The 23465-nt window shown below is 48.9% G+C and overlaps 1 protein-coding gene and 1 non-coding gene across 8 annotated transcripts in view; both read left to right on the forward strand.

Annotated features, from left to right (window-relative positions):
* Positions 1-23465, forward strand: part of Eml2 (EMAP like 2) — a 31443-nt gene that overhangs the window by 1724 nt on the left and 6254 nt on the right. For 2 of the 7 annotated variants that reach the window (XR_010061162.1, NM_138921.3), the window contains exons 2-14: positions 999-1217; positions 1322-1445; positions 1547-1651; positions 3796-3824; positions 4347-4476; positions 7026-7175; positions 8636-8705; positions 8794-8904; positions 13581-13676; positions 14441-14575; positions 16930-17029; positions 18939-19093; positions 19237-19362. Coding sequence is in view for 6 of the 7 variants with exons in the window: in NM_138921.3 (NP_620276.3) it covers positions 999-1217; positions 1322-1445; positions 1547-1651; positions 3796-3824; positions 4347-4476; positions 7026-7175; positions 8636-8705; positions 8794-8904; positions 13581-13676; positions 14441-14575; positions 16930-17029; positions 18939-19093; positions 19237-19362 (1550 nt within the window). In the remaining variant the exon portion in view is untranslated. Of the gene's footprint in view, positions 1-9; positions 160-998; positions 1218-1321; positions 1446-1546; positions 1652-3271; positions 3324-3795; positions 3825-4346; positions 4477-7025; positions 7176-8635; positions 8706-8793; positions 8905-13580; positions 13677-14440; positions 14576-16929; positions 17030-18938; positions 19094-19236; positions 19363-20654; positions 21097-23465 lie in introns of those variants that run through there. The other 5 variants (XM_039093638.2, XM_039093526.2, XM_039093551.2 and 2 more) reach the window with 5 other exon arrangements.
* Positions 3560-3656, forward strand: Mir330 (microRNA 330). The gene has a single exon (NR_031777.1). It is a non-coding gene; the product is annotated as a microRNA 330 (primary transcript).

Genomic DNA, 23465 nt, shown 5'->3' on the forward strand with positions numbered 1-23465 from the left:
TGCGGGAGTCCAGCGGGCAGGCGGGGCTGGTTTAGTGACGGACACAGAACTCGGGATGGCAAGTGAGACCTCCGAGCCCGCTTGCTGTTCCTGCTACCATCTTTACTTGAAACGGGCTGGAAGCCAGGGTCTCCTAGATTGTCTCAGCAATGAGTCTGGGTAGGAGTGGTCTGGGAGGGAGGTGGAGGATCACTTAGAATCCCTCACCCCCCTTGGGAGGAAGGACGGGAGGGGGAAATGATGAGGGAGTCATTTAAAACTGAATCAATAGATTGGAGAGAAGGAAAAGGGCTAAATCTGGGGTGGGGGTACAGAGACAGCATAAAGTGGGACCAGAGGACAGAAACTCCCTGCTGGGGAAGAGATCGGGTGTCATCCCTGTCCTGCAACCCCCATGTCGACCGCCAGGGGTCATAGAAGATCCGTCCTTACGGCTTCTTGGAGGGGCGAACCCGTTAGAGAGGAGAGTGAGGGGAAGGGATGAACATAACTGGACCTTTTTGGCTTGAAAAGTCTTGGATACAGCGAGAGAATGTTGGTACCTGTGACAGAATATTGACGTTCCTCAGAGGACGTTGGGGGTGCGTTCTAGAACGTTGTCACTGGGAGTAGGTTGATGTCATCTTTAAAATGCTGATGTGACTTAAAAGATATTTAGCATCTTAGTCACAGAATCTCAAAACCAAAGTGAGGCCCTGGGATTGGTGGAATCTGCATGAGAAAAAGGGACTTCCCCCAAGGTCGCATGGCCAGGACACTGTGACAGAGAGAGGAGGTGGGGATTTCCTTCCTCCTTGCCGGAACCCTCTTCTTTGGCCCATCTCCACGCATCCTCATCGGCCCCAGGTTGCGAAAAGGCAGAGAGCGTGGCTGATCCCCGACAGACCCCGAAAAGCTGGAGGCACTCTCCTGATCTTTGTAGCGCCCCGCTCCGAACCCCCCCCCCCACCTCTCCACTCCCGTGGTCCCCTGCAGCCCGCATCTCCTCTGCTTTCTAGATGACAATCTGTCCGGCACCAGCGGCATGGAGGTGGACGACCGCGTGTCGGCGCTGGAGCAGCGGCTGCAGCTGCAAGAAGATGAGCTGGCGGTCCTAAAGGCGGCGCTGGCGGACGCGCTGCGTCGCCTGCGGGCATGCGAAGAACAAGGCGCAGCGCTGCGCGCGAGGAGCATCCCTAAGGGTCGGGCGCCCCCGCGTCTGGGCACCACTGCCTCGGGTATTTTGGTCAGGGTGAGGGTGTGATTAGGCACAGAGGCACGACCTCAAGCTCATATCTTAACTCCATTGCTCTAACCCCATACTCTAATCCCATTGCTCCAGTGTGTCAGCTCCTGAAAGGCCTTCCCACCAGGACGCCCCTCAATGGCTCCGGACCCCCGCGACGCGTGGGCGGCTATGCCACCTCCCCATCTTCCCCCAAGAAAGAGGCGAGCTCCGGACGCAGGTAAAGCAAGGAAACTAGGACCCCAGCCTCCTCCCAGACCTTGCTGGAGAAGACTGCTATACCGTTGCGGTATAGCCATCATCACTCTGGTCTTTCTGCAGCAGCCGTCGCTACTTGTCACCTGAGCGCCTGGCCTCTGTGCGTCGAGAGGACCCCCGTAGTCGTACCACATCTTCCAGCAGTAATTGTAGCGCCAAAAAGGAAGGGTAAGTTCATGGGTAGGGCCCCAACTGCAGACAGAATTAAAGCCAGACCCCTGGCCACGAGGTTGTAACCTAGAGTGGGGTAAGCGTGTTCACAAGGTATGGGTGCAGAACTACTGGGGTAGCCTGGTCAAACTGGAAAGCCTGGAGGGGTAGCGCCAATAATGGGAAAGTGACAATCACTGGGGAACGATCGAGACTGTATTCTAAGCAGGCCTGGATGATGGGCTGTGGGTCAGCCGAGGAAGCTAGGGAGGAGCCAGGCTCCTGGGTGTGACTAGAAAGGTAAAAGAAAGTTCCCTTTGATTCTCTGGGTGGAGCCAGAGCGCAACACTCAGTTTCTGTAGGGAACGTTAGAATCAGACGTAGAAATATGGTCGGAATTTGAGGGTGTAACTGGAGTTAACTTGGTAGAACCAGAACCTAGAGCGGAGACTTCTTTTCAGGATGTCCAACTCCAAAAGAAGTTGCTTGGTATAGTGGGTGTGGCAGATCTTACGGGATGGCTTGGAAAATGTTAGGACCCTGTCCTGTGAAGTCGGATAGAGTCAGATCGCTTAATAAGACCCAAGAACAGAGGTGGATGAACCATTGGTTATTAATAGGGAAGCCAGGAGTGGCCTTGGCTCAAGCTTGTAACAGCAGCAGCTGAGGCAAGAGGATTGATTGCCACAAGTTCAAAGCCAGACTGGGTTACATGATTACACTTGAGTTTCAGTCCAGCCTTGATTACAGGGAAACCCTGTCTCAGATTTATACATACATACATACATACATACATACATACATACATACATGGTATGGGGGTTCACAATTCTGATCCCACAACTTGGTAAGTAGAGGGAAGAGGATCAGGGGTTCCAGGTTATCCTCGGCTGTTTAGTTTGAGGCCAGCCTGGGCTACTTGAGATCCTGTCTTAAGAGCAGAGACACAAACACAGACAAGAAGACAGAGTCAATCCAGGACTAAGTTACAAAGAGGGCATTGGGTGTGTCCAGTGGTGGACATGGTCAAGTATCTAGAGGCGGGGGTCAATGTGTAAGGGTAGGACCAGACTGAAGTAGAAGGAGCCAGGACTTAAGAGTAAGCTATGGTAAGTCTAAAATCAAACTCCGGGGTTGGGAATTTAGCTCAGTGGTAGAGCACTTGCCTAGGAAGCGCAAGACCCTGGGTTCGGTCCCCAGCTCCGGAAAAAAAAAAAAAAAAAAAAAAAAAAAAAAAAAAAAAACTAAAATCAAACCCCAAGTCTCCTGAAGTAACAGTCACGTTCTTGGTCAGATGCTTGCCTGCCTTGGCCGCTATCAACCTCGCAACCACCCTAGGAAGTGTAGCTATTCTATTCCGTTTTTGAAATGAGGAAACCGAGGTAGGATAGTTGGGCAACTAGTTCATACTTCTAGAAAGAGGCAGAACTGGGGAGATCTGTTCTCAGGCAAACACGCCTCTGAGTCTGTGCTGTCAACCCTCACCCTCTACAGACAGTCTTGTGTCTGGATTCTGTGGTCCAGGCTATGGGACCCAGTGGCACCTGACGCCTGCAGGGGTCAGCCGCGGGGGGCGGGACAGGGGCGGTGGCACGGGCGCCTCCCAGGGCCGGAAGCGGCGGGGCCGGTGCCGGCTCCACCCCGGACCCGAAGCTCAGCCAGCAGCCGCCATGAGTAGTTTTGGAACTGGGTGAGACCCTCTCGCAGCACCCCTCCTCCCTCCTCCTGCCCCTTCTCCCCTCTGGCAGAGAAGGTGGAGACACGCCCCTCCCTCTGAACTTTTCCCGTTTTCCTGGCTGCTTGATGTTTGGGGTGCTGCGGGGTAGGGAGGGAAGGAGTGCCGGGGAGCATTCTGTTGCCTAGGAGGGAGGGTCCCTAGTGACTCCGGTCTTCCAGGATCGCGTGCCTACCACATCGTGCTGTGTGACCCTTTGGCGATCTCTGCCTCTCTGGGCCTGTGTCTTAGGCTCTTCAAGATCTAACGAGCAAAGCACAGGGCCTGCAGAGAGGTAGCGCTCTGCTCCTTACTCGCCTGATCATTCCAGACCCGCAGAGTCCGGGGTTAGTGGGAGAACGCCCTCTCCTATCTCAAGTGCTTGCTAAAACACTTGTTTTCTTCTTTTCCCCTCCCCCTCTTTCCCCGCTACGTCTTTTCCTGATAGGAAAACCAAAGAAGTTATCTTCAGCATGGGTAAGTGTGGAGGGTGGGCGTGGTTTCACTGATTGTAGCCGCTGAAGACTTGGGGTCCTGGCTTCTGGGCCTTTGGCTGTCTGCCTTCAGTTTATCCACCTGTTAAGAAAGGAAGATGGAGGGGATGGGAGGAAGAGAAGCAAAGAAGAGAGAGGCGGGGCGGGGGCGGGGGAAGAAAGGATGGAGGGAGGGAGGTTTGGTCTAACCCAGTAAACCAGCATTTAGGAGGCTGAGGCATTTTGGAAGTTGAAGGCTACCCTGGGCTACATAAAGAGATTCTGTCTATATATAATTAGCTGGTCCTTATAGCTCACACTTGTAATCCCAGCACTTGGGAGTCTGAGGCAGAGGAATCACCTTGAGTTCCATGCCAGCTTGGGCTACACAGTGAACTCCAGGCGGGGCTCAAATTCCAGGCCAGCTGTCTCAAATAATAATAATGATGTTAGTAATAATAACGAGAGGAGAGCAAACAAGCCTAGGGCCTGGTGTGGAACCTAACCTCCGAGGGTGTCTTGGCAGAGGAGGGATCCGTGAAGATGTTTCTGCGGGGACGCCCTGTGCCCATGCTGATCCCAGACGAGCTGGCGCCCACCTATAGCCTGGACACTCGTTCTGAGCTGCCTTCCAGCCGGCTAAAGCTAGATTGGGTGTATCCTTTGACTAAGCTCCCTCCCTCCCGTCTTAGAGGGCGGAGAAGGAGATGAGGGACGGGGCTACAGCTAGGGTTTCTCAGGCCACAGTGGGAGAATTGGGGGTCGGAAGGCACAGGGAGTCCAGAGGGAAGCCGGGCTGCTGGAACGACCTGCTGTCAGTTACTAGTTCGGGAATGTTTGAGGCGGTACTGTTTAACTCACAGATGATCTTGAGAACTTCATCTTCCTGCCTGCACCTTGCAAGGGCTGGATATAAAAGCATACATACATACATATTCATACATGCATACATATATACATGCACACACACACACACACACAAACATACATACACAGGTAAATATATATTGGTTTTTCAAGACAGGGTTTCTCTGTGTAGCCCTGGCTGTCCTGGAACTCTGTAGACCAGGCTGGCCTCGAACTCATAATGATCTGTCTGCCTCTGCCTCTGCCTCCTGAGTGCTGGGACTAAAGAGTGCACCACCGGGGCTGGGGATTTAGCTCAGTGGTAGAGCGCTTACCTAGGAAGCGCAAAGCCCTGGGTTCGGTCCCCAGCTCCGAAAAAAAAGAACCAAAAAAAAAAAAAAAAGAGTGCACCACCACCACCCAGCTACAACAATATCTCTATTAGAAACTTTCAGTGGGGGTGTATCACACATTGGGGGGTGAAAACGTTTCTCAAAAAGAGGCACAGGAACCCACAAGCAGAGATTGAAGGGGAAACATCCCAGACTAAGAAAGAATGACTGGGGGGTTGGGGGTTAGCTCAGTGGTAGAGCACTTGCCTAGCAAGCGCAAGGCCCTGGGTTCAGTCCCCAGCTCTGAAAAAAAATTAAAAAGAAAGAAAGAAAGAAAGAAAGAAGGAAAGAAAGAAAGAAAGACTGTGGCCCCGGTCAGTTGGAGCTACTTGGGGAACTGGAAATGATCCTAGGGGATGATGTGGAGCCTCGAGTTGTAAACGCAGCCCTGCCTCTGACTGTGACCAAGGAAAACCCACCTTCCTCCTCCCTGTGCCTCAGTTGGCTGTCGCCCCTGATAAATGGATTTCCTGCCGGGTAAAGGTGTTGGGCTAGGGCACTGGGAGATGCTTGTTTAGATACAGCGTTTGCTGCACAAGCATGGAGAGTCTCCATCCTCAGCGGATGTGAATGCTGGGTGGGCATGGTGCAGCCTGCGATCTGGAGGCAGAGACAGGATTCCAGGGCAAACTGGCCAGGACGAGTTGGGATTGAATTCCAGGTTCAATGAGAGAGCCCGCCTGAGGAAGGTGGAGGGAGAGTGACTGAGGAAGGAAGACACCCGAAGTCAATTCCAGACATGATATTCACACACATACACATTCATGCACACCTGCACACATTCATACAAGCATGTATGCACATATGCACAGGCCTTGTGTGTGCTAGGTAAGTGCTCTACCACTGAGCCATGCCCCCCAGCCCCTCCCTGGAGGATTCTAGGCAGGGGCTCTACCACTGAGCCACACCCCCAGCCCCTCCCTGGGGGATTCTAGGCAGGGGCTCTACCACTGAGCCACGCCCCCAGCCCCTCACTGGGGGATTCTAGGCAGGGGCTCTACCACTGAGCCACGCCCCCAGCCCCTCACTGGGGGATTCTAGGCAGGGGCTCTACCACTGAGCCACACCTCCTAGTCACTCATTCATGGAGTCTAGGTAAGAGTCTACTTCTAGGTAAGTCTATTTCCCACCTTGGCCTTCCAAAGTGCTGAAATTACAGATGTGTACCCCACAACCCACTCTTTTGTCTCTTATAAAGATGCTTGTCACTAGGTTTAGGCCCTATGCATATCATGTAGGTGACTTCATCCTGAGATCCTAATTACATTTGTAAAATTCCATATTCCGTCTGGCAAAGCATGATGACCCTGGCCTGGCATTGCAGCACTGAGGAGGTCTAGGCTTCATTCAGGATTGAAGGCCAGCCTGGGCTACATTGCAATACAGTGTCTAAAAACAGGGTTGTAGAGAGCTCAGTTATCAAAGCACTTTCTGCCCAAGCATGAAGACCTTATTCCCACCGTCTGTGTGCATGCGCATGCGCATGCGCACATGCACACACACACACACACACACACACACACACACACACACACACACACACACAAAGGAACCAAGCTTCTTGTGGCTGCAGTCCCAGCAGTGGGTGGGGCAGAGAAAGGAAGATTCCCTGAGGCTTGCTAGCCAGTCAGTCTGGCTGAATCTGAGTCCCAGGTTCAGTGAGAGACACTGTGTCAAAATGTAGGTGGAAAAAACAGTGTGGAGAAATGGAGGTCCACCCAACCAGTGGGGATCCACCCAACGTTTACCTCTGGCCTCTACATTTTTACATGCACACACACACACACACACACACACACACACACACACACACACACAAACAGAATATTTATGGTTTTGAAACGTCATGGTTCAACACCCCCTGCAGGGCCAGGGACAGAGACAGGAAAACATTCCAGTGGCCTTAAGACTCCCATTCAGCCAGGAGGGACTGAACAGGCTCTTTAACCAGCCCTGGGCGTCTCCAGCTATGGCTATCGAGGCCGGGACTGCAGGGCCAACCTTTACCTCCTGCCCACCGGGGAGGTGGTGTACTTCGTGGCCTCTGTGGCTGTACTGTACAGCGTAGAGGAGCAGAGACAACGACACTACCTGGGACACAATGATGACATCAAATGGTGAGTTTCGGTACTTTGGGGGATGGGAGAACTCAGGCTTGGGCATTGATCCAAATTGTGCCTCCCGGGCCTCTTTCCACATGACTGCCACCATGGAGCGTGGGGCCATTGCCAAACTAATGCTCCACCTATGCGACTAATAGATCCCAGGGGGAAATTAATAGGAAAACAAGCATTGATTTTTGTATGTACACATATAGTGCATCTTCTTTTTTCCTTTTATGTGCATTGATGTTATGATGCATGTGTGTCTGTATAAGGGTGTCGTATCCCCTGGAACTGGAGTTATAGATGGTTGTGAGCCACCATGTGGGTGCTGGGAGTTGAACCCGGGTCCTCTGGAAAAAACAGCCAGTGCTCTTAACCACTGAGCCATCTCTCCGGCCCCTGTAGTGTTTATCTTTTTTGTTTTCTATGTGTGTGCGAGTGCACGCACACATGCATACCATTTGTCTGTGTGTGCACCCTGTGTGTACCACGTGTGTGCGGTGTCCCCAAGGCCACAAGAAGGTGTCATGTTTCCTTTAAGTGTAGTTGCAGCAGGCTATGTGCCACCCAGTGTGGGTGCCGGGAATTGAACCCTGGTCCTCTGGAAGAGCAGCTAGTGCTTTTAACCACTGAATCATCTCTCTAGCACCCTGCCTTTTGTTTTTCCTATTGTGGCAGGGTCTTTTTACATCAAACCCGGGCTGCCCTAGAACTTAACTATTCTTGGTCTTAAACTCATGCCTCTTCGGTCTGCCTCAGCCTCTGGAGTGCAGGGATTGTACACACGCACTCCTGTACCTGACAGTTATCAGTAGTGTATGTGGTGGTGCCTCCCCCCAGAGTCCCAGGTGTTTCCATATTGGGATTTAATCAGTTTCCACCACCACTGTTTCTAGAACATTCCTCGAGCCAGGTGGGTATTTTGAATTAGAAATTCAGCCTTTCCTCTAACTGCCTGTCTTTACTCTCAAAGGACTATGCCTGGGCATGTGTTTGGGTTGGTAGAGTACTTGCCTGACATGCACAAAGCATTGGGCATCCCCAGCGCCCCATAAACAAGAAGTAATGGCCCACATGTATAATACTAGCATTCAGGAGGTAGAAGGGAAGGTCAGAAGTTCAATGCCATTCTCCGCTACATAGCCTGGGCTACATGAGACATTGTTTCAATAAATGAATGAAAGAAAAAGATTTTTCTTTTTCAGAGACAAGGTTTCTCTGTGTGGTCCTGGCTGTCCTGGAACTCAGTCTGTAGACCAAGCTAGCCTTGAACTCATGGAAATCCACCTGTCTCTGCCTCCTGAGTGCTGGGATTAAAGGTGTGCTACCAAACTCCCTTCACGAATAAACATTTTTAAAATTCGTGTTTACTGAGTGAACAGCTGTGTATTTTGACTCTAACCTGCTAAGGAAGGATCCCTAGTCTCTGAGTTCTTCCCTCCCCACAGCTGATTCTGCTCCTCTCTCCTCAGTCTGGCTGTCCATCCGGATATGGTCACCATCGCCACGGGACAGGTGGCAGGAACCACAAAGGAAGGCAAGGTATATATGGCCAGAGGGCAGAGTGCAGAGGGACTAATGAAGCTGGGACCCCCTCTCCCTAAATTAACTGCGCCTCTCTTTTCTTCAGCCTCTGCCACCCCATGTGCGTGTGTGGGACTCAGTTTCCCTTTCCACCTTACACGTCCTGGGCCTGGGGGTGTTTGACAGAGCTGTGTGCTGTGTGGCCTTCTCCAAATCCGTAAGTCTTTGGCCCAATGCCTCCATAAAGCACCTTCCTATGGAGTGGCTGGGCTGTGCCTCATTATGATGTCACAAGCCATACAGCCCTTCAAATCTCGGGCTTCAGGGTCTTGGGGGCCTGCAACCCAGAGCCCAGCACTGGGCACAGGACACTTGGAATTGCAACACAGGGACCGCCATACCCTTCTTTCTCCAATGGGTTGTTTTTGTTTGAGCATTCTGGAAGGTTCCTTATCTCTCAAGGCACTTCAACTCCAGCACTGAGTGCCGTGTGCATGCCTGCCTTCCAATCCCTGATCAAAACAGAAGTTAAAATAATCTTTCTGGAATTTGTGGAGCAATTTGGTGTTGATGCCAACGCCCTCCCCTTCCACTCCCTCGATGGATTTTTTTTTTTTAAAGATTTATTTATTTAATATATATAAGTACACTGTTGCTGTCCTCAGACACCAGAAGAGGGCATCAGATCTCATTACAGATGGTTGTGAGCCACCATGTGGTTGCTGGGAATTGAACTCAGGACCTCTGGAAGAGCAGTCAGTGTTCTTTTTTTTTTTTTTTTTTTGGTTCTTTTTTTCGGAGCTGGGGACCGAACCCAGGGCCTTGCGCTTCCTAGGTAAGCGCTCTAACCGCTGAGCTAAATCCCCAGCCCCGCAGTCAGTGTTCTTAACCACTGAGCCATCTCTCCAGCCCGATGGATTTTTTTTTTATGATAATTTTATTTCACAGCGTTAGTCTGCAGTGGTTCTGGGGTAGTTTAAGAAATACTAGTTTGTTGGGGGCACCTCTTTATGTTCCACACAGCAGGGAGGCCAGGGAGGGAATCGGGAGTTTTAGGCCAGCCTTGGCTATGTGAGACCTTGTCTCAAATGCGCTCAGATGAATATTTTAGCATATGCCTCTAATACAGGCATTGTTTTTTATTTTTTATTTTTGTTTTGTCTTGTTTTTCAAGGCAGGGTTTGTCTGTGTAGCCCTGGTAATCCTAGAAATCAAATACACCGGGCTGGCCTCGCAGATTGGCCTGCCTCTGCCTCCCAAGTGCTAGGACTAAAGGCAAACACCACCACTGCCTGACTAGCAGAAGGATCGCTCTGAGTGTGGGGCCAACCTGATCTAAGTACCCAGTTTTAGGATAGCCATGGCTATACATTGAAACTGTCTCAAAATAACAACGTACCACATCAGGCCGACTTTCTATCAGTCTATTATCTAATTTATTTTTGAGACAAGTTCTTCTCACTGTGTGTGCACTGGTTGTCCTGAAATTCATTATATAGACCAGGCTGGCTTTGAACTCAGAGACCTAGCTGTCTCTACTTCCCGAGCACTGGAATTAAAGGCATGTGCTGCCATGCCCGGTCCTTTATTTTTGTACGTTATCACTGGGTTACTTTTGCTGCTATAGTATCCAGGAAACAGCATCAGATGTCATGAAAGCAGGAGTTAGAGGCTGTTGTGAGCCACCTAACATGGCTGCTGGGACCCTAACCTGGGTCCTCCTAAGAGCACTGAGTGGTCCTTCTTTTTTTTTTTTTTTATGAAAATTTAAAGTTAGCATACAAAATAACAAACTTGGTTCTGATGTTGTCTTTTAGTGATTAAATATTATGTATATAGCATACAGTTTTCTGCCTGCATGTACTCCTGTAGGCCAGAAGAGGGCACTAGAACTCATTACAGATGGTTGTAAGCCACCATGTAGTTGCTGAGAATCGAACTCAGGACCTCTTGGAAGAGCAGGCAGCTCTCTTAACCACTGAGCCACCTCTCCAGCCCCTTTGGTGCTGATATTTTCATTATCTAGGTCACTGTCCATTGCTCACATTCATCCATCAGTATCCGCTGCTGTCCTCCCAACCGACTATATTATCTTTAAGCATTTATTTATTGTGGGTGTGTTTCCACATGTACGCATACACAAGCGCACAGCCCTCTCGTAGAGGTCAGGAACAACTGCTTGCCGTTGATTCGCTCCTTCTGCCATGTAGGTGGTCCTAGGAGCAGGACTCAGCTCCAGGATTGGCAGCAAGCACCATTACCCACTGAGCCATCTTGCCAGCCCTACCTCCCCAAGTTCCACAGGCAGTGTTGATAATGGCTGGATTTCATGTACATAAAAAGCCATTCCAGGGGTGGGGGCATGGCCCAGTGGTAGAGGGCTTGCCAAGCCTGCACAGTGCCCTGAATTCCATCTCCAGCACCAAACCGGGAGGGAAAAAATGAAAAACAAATCGCTCAGGAGGTAGAAGCAGGGGGTTCACTGCAGGCTGAGGCCAGCCTGCACTACACAGCAATTTGGAGGCGAGCCAGGAATCCGAAGCAGGGGCCCGTTTCAGCACCCCTCATACCATGTGATACTGCAGAGTAGATGGTGTCAGCAAGAATTCTCCACTGTGAGCCGGGCCGCAGCACACGCCTTTAATCCCAGCATTCAAGAAGCAGAGGACACAGATCTCTGAGCTCGAGGCTAGCTAGTCTGTACAGTAAGTTTGAGGACAGCCAGGACTACACAGAGAAATGTTGTCTCAGAAGAAGAGAAAGAAAACAAGAATTGCCAACTGTGGGGGCTAGAGAGATAGCTCAGCAGTTAAGAACACTGTTGGCCCTTTCAGAGGATTCCCGTTTGATTCCCAGGAACCACGTCCATAACTAATGTCCATAACTCTAGTTCCAGAGAACCCAACGCTGTCTTTTAGCCTCCCTGGACACTGCACACATATAGTGCACTGACACACTTGCAGGCAAAACACCCATACACATAATAAAATAAAATTCGGAGAGGAAAAAAAATCCCCAATTGTACAGGCTGCAGATTTTCTTAGGGATGAGTCATTGTACAACTCTTTTTTTTTTATTTTATTTTTTATTTTTTTTTAATTAATTTATTTAATGTACAGCATTCTGCCTGCATATGTGGCTGCAGGCCAGAAGAGGGCACCAGATCTCATTACAGATGGTTGTGAGCCACCATGTGGTTGCTGGGAATTGAACTCGTGACCTCTGGAAGAGCAGTCAGTGCTCTTAACCGTTGAGCCATCTCTCCAGCCCCCATTGTACAACTCTTTAAGAGGTGGAGCATGGTCGCGTACACCAGATTTCCTGGGTACTGATGAGGCTGAAGACAAAATAAGTTCAAGGCCAGCCTGGGCAGTTTAACTAATTAAGAAATAACATTTATGTATTCACTTTGTGTTTGTGCACATATGCGAACACCGTATGTGTGGTCCAAAGACAAGTCACAGAAGTCAATTTTCTCTTTCCACCATATGAATCCTGGGGACTGAACTTAAATCATCAGGTTTGACAGCAAACACTGAGCCATCTCACTGGCTCATATCCTGGGCAATCAAATTAGGCCCTTTCTCAACCAAAAACAAGATGGAGACTTGGGGGCGTGTCTCAGTGGTAGAGCCCCTGCCTAGAATCCCCCAGCGAGGGTCTGGGGGCGTGGCTCAGTGGTAGAGCCCCTGCCTAGAATCCCCCAGTGAGGGTCTGGGGGCGTGGCTCAGTGGTAGAGCCCCTGCCTAATATGTAACAGGCTCCATCCCCAATATCACACACAAAAAGATTTTTTACATAGGATAAAATTTTTTTAACCAGTGCTGACTTTTCTTTTTATATATTTTTTTCCGGAGCTTGGGACTGAACCCAGGCCCTTGCGCTTGCTAGGCAAACGCCCCCCCCCCTCCTTTTTTTTTTTTTTTTTTTTTTTTTTAAGACAGGGTTTCTTCATGGAACCCTGGCTGTCTGGAACTGGCTCTGTAGACCAGGCTGGACCAGAGATCTGCCTGCCTCTGCCTCCCAAGAGCTAGGATCAAAGGCATGTACCACTGCCTGGCTTACTTTCATTTCATATTCTTTTTTTTTTTTTTTTTTTTTTGGTTCTTTTCTTTCGGAGCTGGGGACCGAACCCAGGGCCTTGCGCTTCCTAGGTAAGCGCTCTACCACTGAGCTAAATCCCCAGCCCCTTCATTTCATATTCTTTATTAAAGATTTATTTATTAAGATTTAATAATTATTTATTACTATTTATTATTAAATATTAATATTATTTAATGTTTAATGAATTTTTATGTATATTGTGTTCTGTCTGCACAAATGCTTGCAGATCAGAAGAGAGCACTAGATTTCATCACAGATGGCTGTGAGCCACCATGTGATTGTTAGGAATTGAACTCAGGACCTCTGGAAGAGCATCCAGTGCTTTTAACCTCTGAGCCACCTCTCCAGGCCCTTACTTTCATTTCTTGATGCTATGATGTAATAAACCAAGAAAAGTAACTTAGAAGACAATGGAGAGCCAAGGAGCTTGAAGCAGCTAGTACATTACTTCCACAGTCAGGAGCCTTGGAGAGCAATGAATTAAAGCATGGGCTTATGCTAGTTCTCATCTCACTTCTCCTACTCTTACACAGTTCAGATTTCCTGCGTAGGGGATGGTGCTGCCCACAGTCCCTCATTGAGATTTGCTTGCCTAGGGGATGGTGCTGCGCACACGACCTTACTTCCCAGATGATTCTAGGTTGTGATCAAGTTGGCAATCAATGCTGACCAAGGCAAATGTGTTTCATGTATCATGCTTGTGAACGAGTTTGAACAGGCATGTGTGGTGAATAGATCAGAGTGGAATGTGGGGAAACATATCCTAACCCATCTCTCTGTGTTCCACAGAATGGGGGCAACCTGCTATGTGCAGTGGACGAATCCAACGATCATGTGCTCTCTGTGTGGGACTGGGCCAAGGAGAGCAAAGTGGTGGATAGCAAGGTGGGTGGGCTTGCTGCCCTCCAGGTGACCTCCTGAGACATCCTGCACTGTGTGGTTAGGAATCTGCAGCCAGACTTGAGCTTAAATGGGGGCTTTGGCATCGTCTGCTGGATAACTGGGCAAACGGCTTCCATTCTGTGAGCCTCAGCTGCCTCTGTTGGACATGAGATCAGTAATGGTGTCCTCCTCTTGGGAGGTGGAGAGGTTGGGTATAGTGGGTGGACCAGGCTCAGCACAAAGTCACATGCAGTCTGGTCTACACAGTGAGTTCCAGGATAGCCAGGGCTGTTTAGTAAGAGTCATTGGGGGTGGGTAGGGAGGGAGGCACGATCATAAGTTGTTTGCCCAAGATCACATGCCCAGGCTGAGAGGAAGGAACTTGATTCTAGATCAGGGGCCCCTCTTGAGGAAAGGATAAGAGGACAGGAGATGCTGTCCTGGAATCAGATGTTATGATCCTGAACATAGGTGTTAAATAGCTGTGTAGCCTTGGGCAAGCGCTTTCCTTCTCTGAACCTCATCTGTGATGGAAAGCACTAATGGACCTTATCTCCCAGTGGACAATGGGGATCAAATGAGTTTTATAAAGCACTCAGCACAGTGAACAAATGACAGAGACTAGGAACTCCCTGAGGAGCCAGCCGGTCTCCTACCTGCTTCTGAAAGAAGGCTGTTTAGGGCGGTCCTGCGTGGGATGGGTATGCTATGGTAGTCCTGGTGGCTTTGAGATCCTCATTCAGTATCTGTCCTGACTCCCCTCAAAGTGTTCTAATGAGGCTGTGCTGGTGGCTACCTTCCACCCCACTGATCCCAACCTGCTGATAACCTGTGGCAAATCCCACATCTACTTCTGGAGCCTGGAAGGAGGCAACCTGAGCAAGCGGCAGGGCCTGTTTGAGGTGAGTGCCAGGGATTTGTGGACAGACTGATCTCGAGGGCCAAAGAGGAACTCCAGGCAGACAGTCCTCAGGGCTCCAGGGCTTTGGTGGTTTGGGAATAGCAAGCTGTTTCATGTCTGGCCTCATTCCTCTTCTATATGAAGGAAGATGTTGCTGAACTCTGACCTGTGAGGGTTCAGGGGTGAGAGAACACGGGAGTTCCAGGCAGATCGGGAGTGTTCAATGACCAGCATTGCCCACATGAAAAGGGGATTCACAGAGACAGGCTGCAGGGATAGGTGGGCTGGGGAGATGGCTCTGGATAAGATCTTACTGTGTGTGTGTGAGGACTGGGGTTCCAGTTGCCAGCCTGGTGGGACATCTGTAATCCTCAGGAGGGGAGTCACACAATTCCCCGGGGAAGTTAGTTAGCAAGAGTAGTTGAATCTGTAAACTCCAGGATCAGCGAGAGATCCTGCCTCAGTAAGAATATCTGAAGAGCAATCAAGGAAGACATCTGATATCAACTGCACATGTGCATGCACATACATGAGCACAATAGCACACACACACGCACATGAACACAAAAAACACACTTAGCATGCACATATACACAAGCATACACACACTTAGCATGCATACATACATACATGCTCATGAACACAATAGTACACCCCATATACATACACACACATAACCCACAACAAACACATAGCATGCACATACACAAGCACACAAACACATTTGGGAGTCATGCATGTTCATGCATGAACACAATAGCATACCTCCATACACAACAAACACACATAGCATATACATACACATACAAACATACTTAGCATACATACATACACTCTCGTGAACACAGTAGCACAGCCCCATGCACATGAACACATATAACATAACAAACACTTAGCATGCACACACGTACACACACACACTTAGCATGCATACATGCTCACATGAACACAATAGCACACTCCTCCATACATATGAACACACATAACATATCATGTAAGCATATACACATAAACACACTTAGCATGCACACGTGCACATACAGGAACACAGTGGCACACACATGAACACACAGCACACACATACTACAAGCCAGGGAGCAGGGCAGACAGGTGCTTAGAATCCCAGCACTGGGGAGGTGGGGACAGGCAGATCCTTGGCCTATTGGTCTGCCAACCTAGCCTACTTGGCAAGCCCAGATCCTAGTGAGACCTTGTCTCAAAAGCGAGTTGAGGGGAGCCAGAGATGATGGCTGGGTAGTTAGGTATTAAAGTGCTTTTGCAGAGGACCCAAATCCAGTTCTCAACACACATCAGGCAGCACCCAGGAATCCAAACCCACTTGTGGCTTCTGCAGGCACCTGTACTCATAGGTGCACATGCACAGGCACACGTGCGCACACACACACAGGCACACACAATTTTCAAACAACAAAAATAAAAACAATATTTAGGCAAGCAAGATGGCTCAGCAGTTAAAAGTGCTTGCCACCAAGGCAGAGACCCCAAGCTCAATCCCTGAGGCATACAGAATGGAAGGAGAAGACTGACTCCCACAATTGTCCTTGGTCCTCCACATATACACATATACCACATAAATGTGCAGAATGATTAAAAAAGTGTAGCAGATTAAAAAACAAAACAAATCAACATGCCAGGTATGGTGGTGCACACCTTTAATCCCAGCACTTTCGAGGTTGAGGCAGGTACATCTCCATGAGTTCAAGGCCAGCCTGGGCTACAAACAGAGGGGTTGCGGAGAGGGAGAGAGACAGAGAGACAGACAGAGAGAAAGAGAAAGGAAAATAAACAAAACCCAAGGTGGATATGTTCCACAAAATGCCTCCATGGTTGTCCTCTGTCCTCCATGTAAATGTACACGCATGTGCACCCAGACATGCATATTCGCAAGGAACCAGAACAGTAGATAAAGGGCCCAGGAGGGCAGGGACAGGCACAGTTTCAAGTTCCCTACTCTTCTCGGCTCAAAGGGCAGCACTGAGGGCTTGAGGCACAGAGAGATGTAGCTTAGACTCTGGAAACGGGATGTCTGAGGCAGGGAGAAGAGAAGAGGCAGAGAAAACTGATGATAGGACTGGCAGAAAAGTATAGGGACAAAGAGGAGGGGCAAGAGGTTTGTCCCAGGTGGTCAAGGGTTACAACATGGCCAGAGCTCCCAGGTGGCCTGAGCTGTTCTGGTGAGGAGAGGGGAAAGGCAGATATTCTCTATGGGGCCTCCCTACCCAAACCACAGGGGTTTCCCGTGGTCCAAAAGCCCTGGATGCCTATGATCTGCACAAAGCCACCTGCTCTAGTGACACTCTGACGCCATCCTTCCTCTCTCTTCCTGTACTATAGAAACACGAGAAGCCAAAGTATGTGCTGTGTGTGACCTTCTTGGAAGGTGGCGACGTGGTCACTGGAGACTCTGGGGGGAACCTCTATGTCTGGGGCAAAGGTTAGTATCAGTACTAACTCCGACCTCCATCTTTACAAATACCCTTGACTGTTCAAATATCTCCCTTCCTGTAACCATGCTCATGTGGGATCAGTCAATGTCACTGTAGGATAAATCTCTCTGTTTCTATTTTATGCGCACGTGTGTGCATGTGTGTGGGGGGGGGGGGCTGGAAGTGATTGTCAAGTAACTCAAAGTTATTCCTCCACCTTACTCATTGAGGCAGGACTCTCAATCAAACCCAGAGCTCACCGATATAACTAGTCTCACTAGCCAGCTTTGCTCTAAGGATCTCTACCAAGTCTGGGCATTTATGTGGGTTCTGGGGATCTGAATCCTGGTTATTACACTTGCTTGGCAAGTACTGTGAGCTTCCGGCACCATGTTAGGGTAAATTTTTTTCCTGTTTCTTTATTTAAAAAAATAAAAAAGATTTCAGGGCTGGAGAAATGGCTAGGTGGTTAAGAGAACATTCTGCTCTTCCAGAGGACCTGAGTTTGCTACCCAGCAACCGTGTCAGGTGATCTACAACTCCTTCTCCAGGGGATCTAACTCCTCTGGCTCCTGCAGCCACTCATGTATGCATACCTAAACATGGATGTGCACACATGTACATGTACACATAGTTTTTAAAAATCTAAAAACATTTAATTGTATGTGTATGAGTGTTCGCTGGCATGTATGTGTATGCACCATGTGCATGCAGTGCTCACACAGGCCAGAAGAGGGCACCAGATCCTGTGGGACTGGAATACACATGGTTGAGAGCTACCTTGTTAGTGTTAGGGTCTGAACCCAAGTCTCTGCAAGAGCAACAAGTGCTCCCAACGCAGAGCCATGTCTCCAGCCCTTAAGATAAATTCCTGGGGTTGGGGATTTAGCTCAGTGGTAGAGCACTTGCCTAGCAAGTGCAAGGCCCTGGGTTCGGTCCTCAGCTCCGGAAAAACAAAAAACAAAAAACAAAAAAAGATAAATTCCTATTTTCCAGTTCCAGCATCCTTGACAAGGCTCAGTTCAGGCATCTCTGACTCTGTAGTCATTCTCCGTTCCCCCAGCCTCTGTCCTCTGCTAGCAACCGAGGCCCGAGTATAAATGTGTGAAATGACTCAGCTGTAGCTAGTGTGTTGTGTGAATAACTGGGTAGAAGGATGACTGGATTTTTGTATGTATGAATGGAAGAATGGGTGAGAGGATGGATAAATAGGTGGGTGGATTTATGAATGAGTGAATGGATAGACAGATAACTGTATGAATGGATGGATGGGAAACAAGTGAATGGCTGTCTGAGTGGATTAGGAGAGAGGGATGGATGGATGAATGGATAGATGGATGGATGGATGGATGGATGGATGGATGGATGGGTGGCGAGATGGATTGATGGACCAATAGATGAATGGGTGGGTGGATGAAGTGGTAGATTGATGTAAGGATCAATAGGGAGATGAATAAATGAATGAATGGGGCAGTGGAAGGAAGGAGTGTTGGATCATTAAATACAGAAATGTAGATGGATGTATGGGAGGCGGTCGATAGAAGGAAGTGGGAGAGAACCAACTGATGAACTAGTAGATTGACGGCTGAATGAGTCGATAGATGAGAGATGGATACATGGATCGGCAGATGAGCAGATAGATAGATGGCAGGAGAAATGGATGGATGAGTGGAAGAAGCCTTGGAGACATGTATGAGTGGATTAGTCAAAGGACGAGCTGGCGGGTGAGAGTTCAGATGACTCAGTGGAGAGACGATAAAGCACCGAGTCCAGGCATGGTGTGCAGACGGATAGGTAGTGGGTGCAAGAGCAGGAGAAACAGAAAGGTGAATGTGGGCCTCGAGGCTTTAGGTCCTCACAGGGTTCTGTAAAGGAACAGCCTCCTCATGCCAACTCCCATCCCTGATCTCCCTGCAGGTGGAAACCGCATCACCCAGGAAGTTCTAGGAGCCCATGATGGTGGCGTGTTTGCGCTCTGCGCCCTGCGGGACGGGACGCTGGTGTCTGGAGGGGGCCGTGATCGTCGGGTGGTCCTCTGGGGTTCAGACTACAGCAAGGTGCAAGAGGTGGAGGTGAGGACTGGAAATGGGGGATGGCCTTGTAGAATCGTGGCCAGGCCACTACCCCACCCGGGTTCCTAACTCTGGACTTTCCCCGACCACACATCATGCCACCCCACCTCACATGTATCCTACACACACTTCTACTCACTCAGGTCCCAGAGGACTTCGGCCCTGTACGCACCGTGGCAGAGGGCAGGGGAGACACACTGTACGTGGGGACCACCCGTAACTCCATCTTGCTTGGCTCGGTGCACACAGGTTTCTCTCTGCTTGTCCAGGTGAGTACCCCTCCCGCCCCCCAGTTCTCTTCCCACCCCTAAATGTACCTTTTTCACCCTCACCACTACCATCATCACCACTGCCATCGCTGTTATCACGCCTCTGTTTCTTTTCCTGTTTACATCCCTGCCCCATTCCTTTCTTTTTTTCTTTTTTTTTTTTTTTTTTTTTTTTTTTGGTTCTTTTTTTTTGGAGCTGGGGACCGAACCCAGGGCCTTGCGCTTCCTAAGCAAGCGCTCTACCACTGAGCTAAATCCCCAACCCCGCCCCATTCCTTTCTTCTTGGCATGGGAAACCCTTCATCCCTTCCCCTCAGTTATCTTTCTTTATTTTGATGCCCTGGTTCGAAACTCCCCGAAGGGTTACCTACCTTCTAAAGTGGGTTCCCAGCACCCTTGCTTCCAAGTAAACTGCCTCCTGCTGGTCTGACTGCAGATAGCGTCCTCATATTTGGTTGGTAAGTGTCCTTGCAAATTGTCAGTCTCCTGCAAGTCCCACACCCCAATTCCACGGATCTCAGACGGTCTTTTGGGGTTGGCCTGACTTTATTACTTTCCTCTTCTCTTGCCCATCCTCTTCCTCATTGTCATTTTCCTTTCTTTCTTTTTATTTTTTTAATCTTTGAGATTTGGATCTCATGTGCAACCCAGGCTGCTCCTTAAACTCACAATGGAGCCAAGGCTGGCCATGATCCTCCTGTCTCTACTTCCCAAGCACTCGGATTCCAGGTGGACACTGCCACACTGGGCTCTCATTTCTTCTTGCAACTCAGATGCCCAGTCGTCCCTCACTGGTGTGCCATACTCAGTTAAAAAGCAACCTAGCAGGAGGAAGTGTAGCATAGTAGTTTGGAACTTGGGAGTCTGGGGCTTGAGTGGCTGTTTGGAGATATCAACCCTGTGGCTCTTTAGCTGCGTGATACTGGGCCAGTGAATCACCTCTCAGTGCATGAGACAGAAAGAGGGACTGCATGGGGGTTTGTGAGGATCTGAGTCATTTCGTCATAGCATACTATTGAGACTGGTGTCCGAGGCAGAGGAGTAGCTCACAGTGTGTCCGTCCTCCTTGCTTGATCGTCCCCTTTCTTTATCTCTTCCTTACCCTTTGCCCTCTGCAAGTCTAGCTTAAATCTGTGCTGCTGCATATAGGTGTACTCTGGCCTCGGTCTCTGTAAGAGGATAGAGGCTAGGGAGGTCGCTCAGTCGGTAGAGCCTGGGCCTACAAACGTGAACACCTGAGCTTAACCTGCAGAACCAATGTTGAAAGCTGGGGGTATGGCGTGTTCCCATAGTCTCAGCATGGAGAAGGCTGGGCACAAGGAGCCCTTCTCAAATGAATTCCTGAGGATGACCACACCCCAAAAGACAGGAAAGTAAGGCCAGCAGAATTATCATCATCATCATCATCATCATCATCATCATCATCATCGTGTGGGTGTTTTGCCTGCGCATCACACATGTGCAGTGCCTAGGCCAGAAGAGGGCATCAGATCCCTTGGAGCTGGACCTACACGTGGTTGTGAGCCACCCTATGAGAATACAACCTGGGACCTCTGTGTGCTTTTTTGTTTCTTGGTTTGTTGTTTCCCCCCGCCCCCCACCCTCCACCTGAGACAGTTTCTCTGTGTAGCCCTAGCTGTGCTGGAACTCCCTCTGTAGACCAGGCTGACCTCAAACTCAGAGATCTGCCAGCCTCTGTCTCCCTAATGCGGGGATTAAAGACATGCGACACTACCACTGATGCCCCCAGTGCTCTTACCCGCCGAGCCGTCCCGCCAGCCCCAGGTTTTCTTTTCAATCATTTATTGGTTTTTGATTGTTTCCCTGAGACAGGGTCTCACGTGGGCTAGGCTGGTACTTACTGTATAGCCGGCGTAGCTTTGAACATATGGCAGTTCGCCTGCTGGACTTACGGCTCTGTGCCACCATATCTGCCTTGGCTACAGGACTTCCTTTCTCTGAAGCAAGAAAAGAACCTTAACAACCTCTATGAATATTTATTTATCTATTTTTGTTGCTTTGAGACAGGATAGATAGTCCAAGCTGGCTTCAAATTTACGATATCAATCATAATATAAATTACTGCCTGTAACTATAGTTATTGATTAACAACACTGCTATTTCTGGGGCTAATGATTACTAGTTACTTTTATTCTCTGAGGACCTGGGTTTGCCATTCTTTGCTTTTTTTTTTTTTTTTTTTCCAAAACAGTTTCTCTATGTAGTCCTGGCAGACTGGCCTCAAACTCACAGCGATCCTCCTGCCTCCGTGCTGGGATTAAGGGTATGCACTGCCATTGACCAGTTTGTTCACTTCTTGGTGTAATGCTGAGAATTGAATACATGGCTCTAGACTTACTAGGCAGGGGCTCTACTACTGAGCCACGCCCCCAGCCCCTCACTGGGGGATTCTAGGCAGGGGTTCTACCACTGAGCTATATTTCCAGCCCTTTTAGTTCTTTATTGTTTGGCCTTTGAGAAAAGGTATTGTGAGCCTAGACTAGCCCTGAACTAGTTATCTACCTGAGGATAACTTTGCAATCCTGATCCTCCTGCCTCCACATCCTGAGAGCTGGGTTTGTGCCCCTGTGCCTGCCTTGTGTTTAGCACTTTCCATTAATGTCTGAGGGAGCACCAGGATGCTTTGAGGAATTTTTGGTATTTGGCCCCATTTTATAGAACATAAAACTGAGGCTCCAAGCTGGGCATAGTGGCATAGTTGTAATCTCAGTAGTCAGGACACTGAGGCAGGAATATTTCTGAGTTTTAGTCTAACCTTGACAAGAAAGGGAAGCCCTGTCCCAAAATGAACAAGGCTAGGGATATAGCTCTGGCGGTAAAGTTCTTCCTGTACAAACATAAGGCCCTGAGCTTGATTTCCCCAGACCCATGTATAAAAGCTGGACATACGCAATGGCATATCTGGAATCCCAGAACCAAGGCTGAGTCAGGCTGGTCCTTGGTGCTTGTAGCCTGCCTGTCTATCCAAGTTGGCATGTTCTAGGTAGGGAAAGATCCTGTATCATAGAAATAACAGAGCAGGGACCAGTGAGATGGCTCAGGGGGTAAAGGTGCTTGGCACCAAGCCTAATGACTGGGCTCAATTCTTGGAAACTACATGGTGAAAAGAAAGCCCTCACTCTCAAGTTGTCACTTGTTGTCCACATGCAGGCGTTGGCAATGCACCCACACAGCCAGACACCCACAAAATAAGTGTAAATAAAAAAGGGAACAAGAGGGAGAAATAAAGAAAATACTTAACACTGGGTTCTGTGCTCAGGTGTGTGTGCAAACACACACACAAGAACACACATACTTAGATAAGAACACACATGCATACACAAGAACACACACAAGAACATACACATACATATGTACACACATTCATACACATACATACACAAACAAGAAAACATACACATATATACACACATTCACATACATACACACAAGAACACGTATATATACACATACACACATTCGTATACATACAAGAACACATACACACACATGTACACACATATATACACAAACAAGAAAACACACACACATATACACACAATCACATATATACACACAAGAACAAGTATATACTCACATACACACATTCATATACATACAAGAACACATACACACATGTACACACATACATACACACAAACAAGAAAACACACACATATACACACAATCACATATATAAACACAAGAACACATACGCGCATACACGCATACATACACACATTCATATACATACACACAAGAACATTATATACATACACACATACTCATACAAGAATACACATACATTCACACACATATACACATACACATTCACACATAAATACATATACAAACACACAGGAACACACACACAAACAAAAACCTTAAAAACCTGAGGTTCCAAAGTGAGGTCAACTGCCTAGGTGCTGGCTCCCACTATCAGTGAGAGAGCTGAGGACCCTCCATGTGACCGTAAACCATGGACCTCAGTTCTGTGACTCAAGACAAGGCCACTAGGCTCTTCCCAGATCCCACAGCCTGGGAGGTGTGTACCTAGGGTGGATGGGACCTGTGTGGCTACTGAAGTCAAACTTGGAGCCACC

This window comes from Rattus norvegicus, chromosome 1 (assembly GCF_036323735.1).
Source record: "Rattus norvegicus strain BN/NHsdMcwi chromosome 1, GRCr8, whole genome shotgun sequence".
Classification (NCBI taxonomy): domain Eukaryota; kingdom Metazoa; phylum Chordata; class Mammalia; order Rodentia; family Muridae; genus Rattus; species Rattus norvegicus.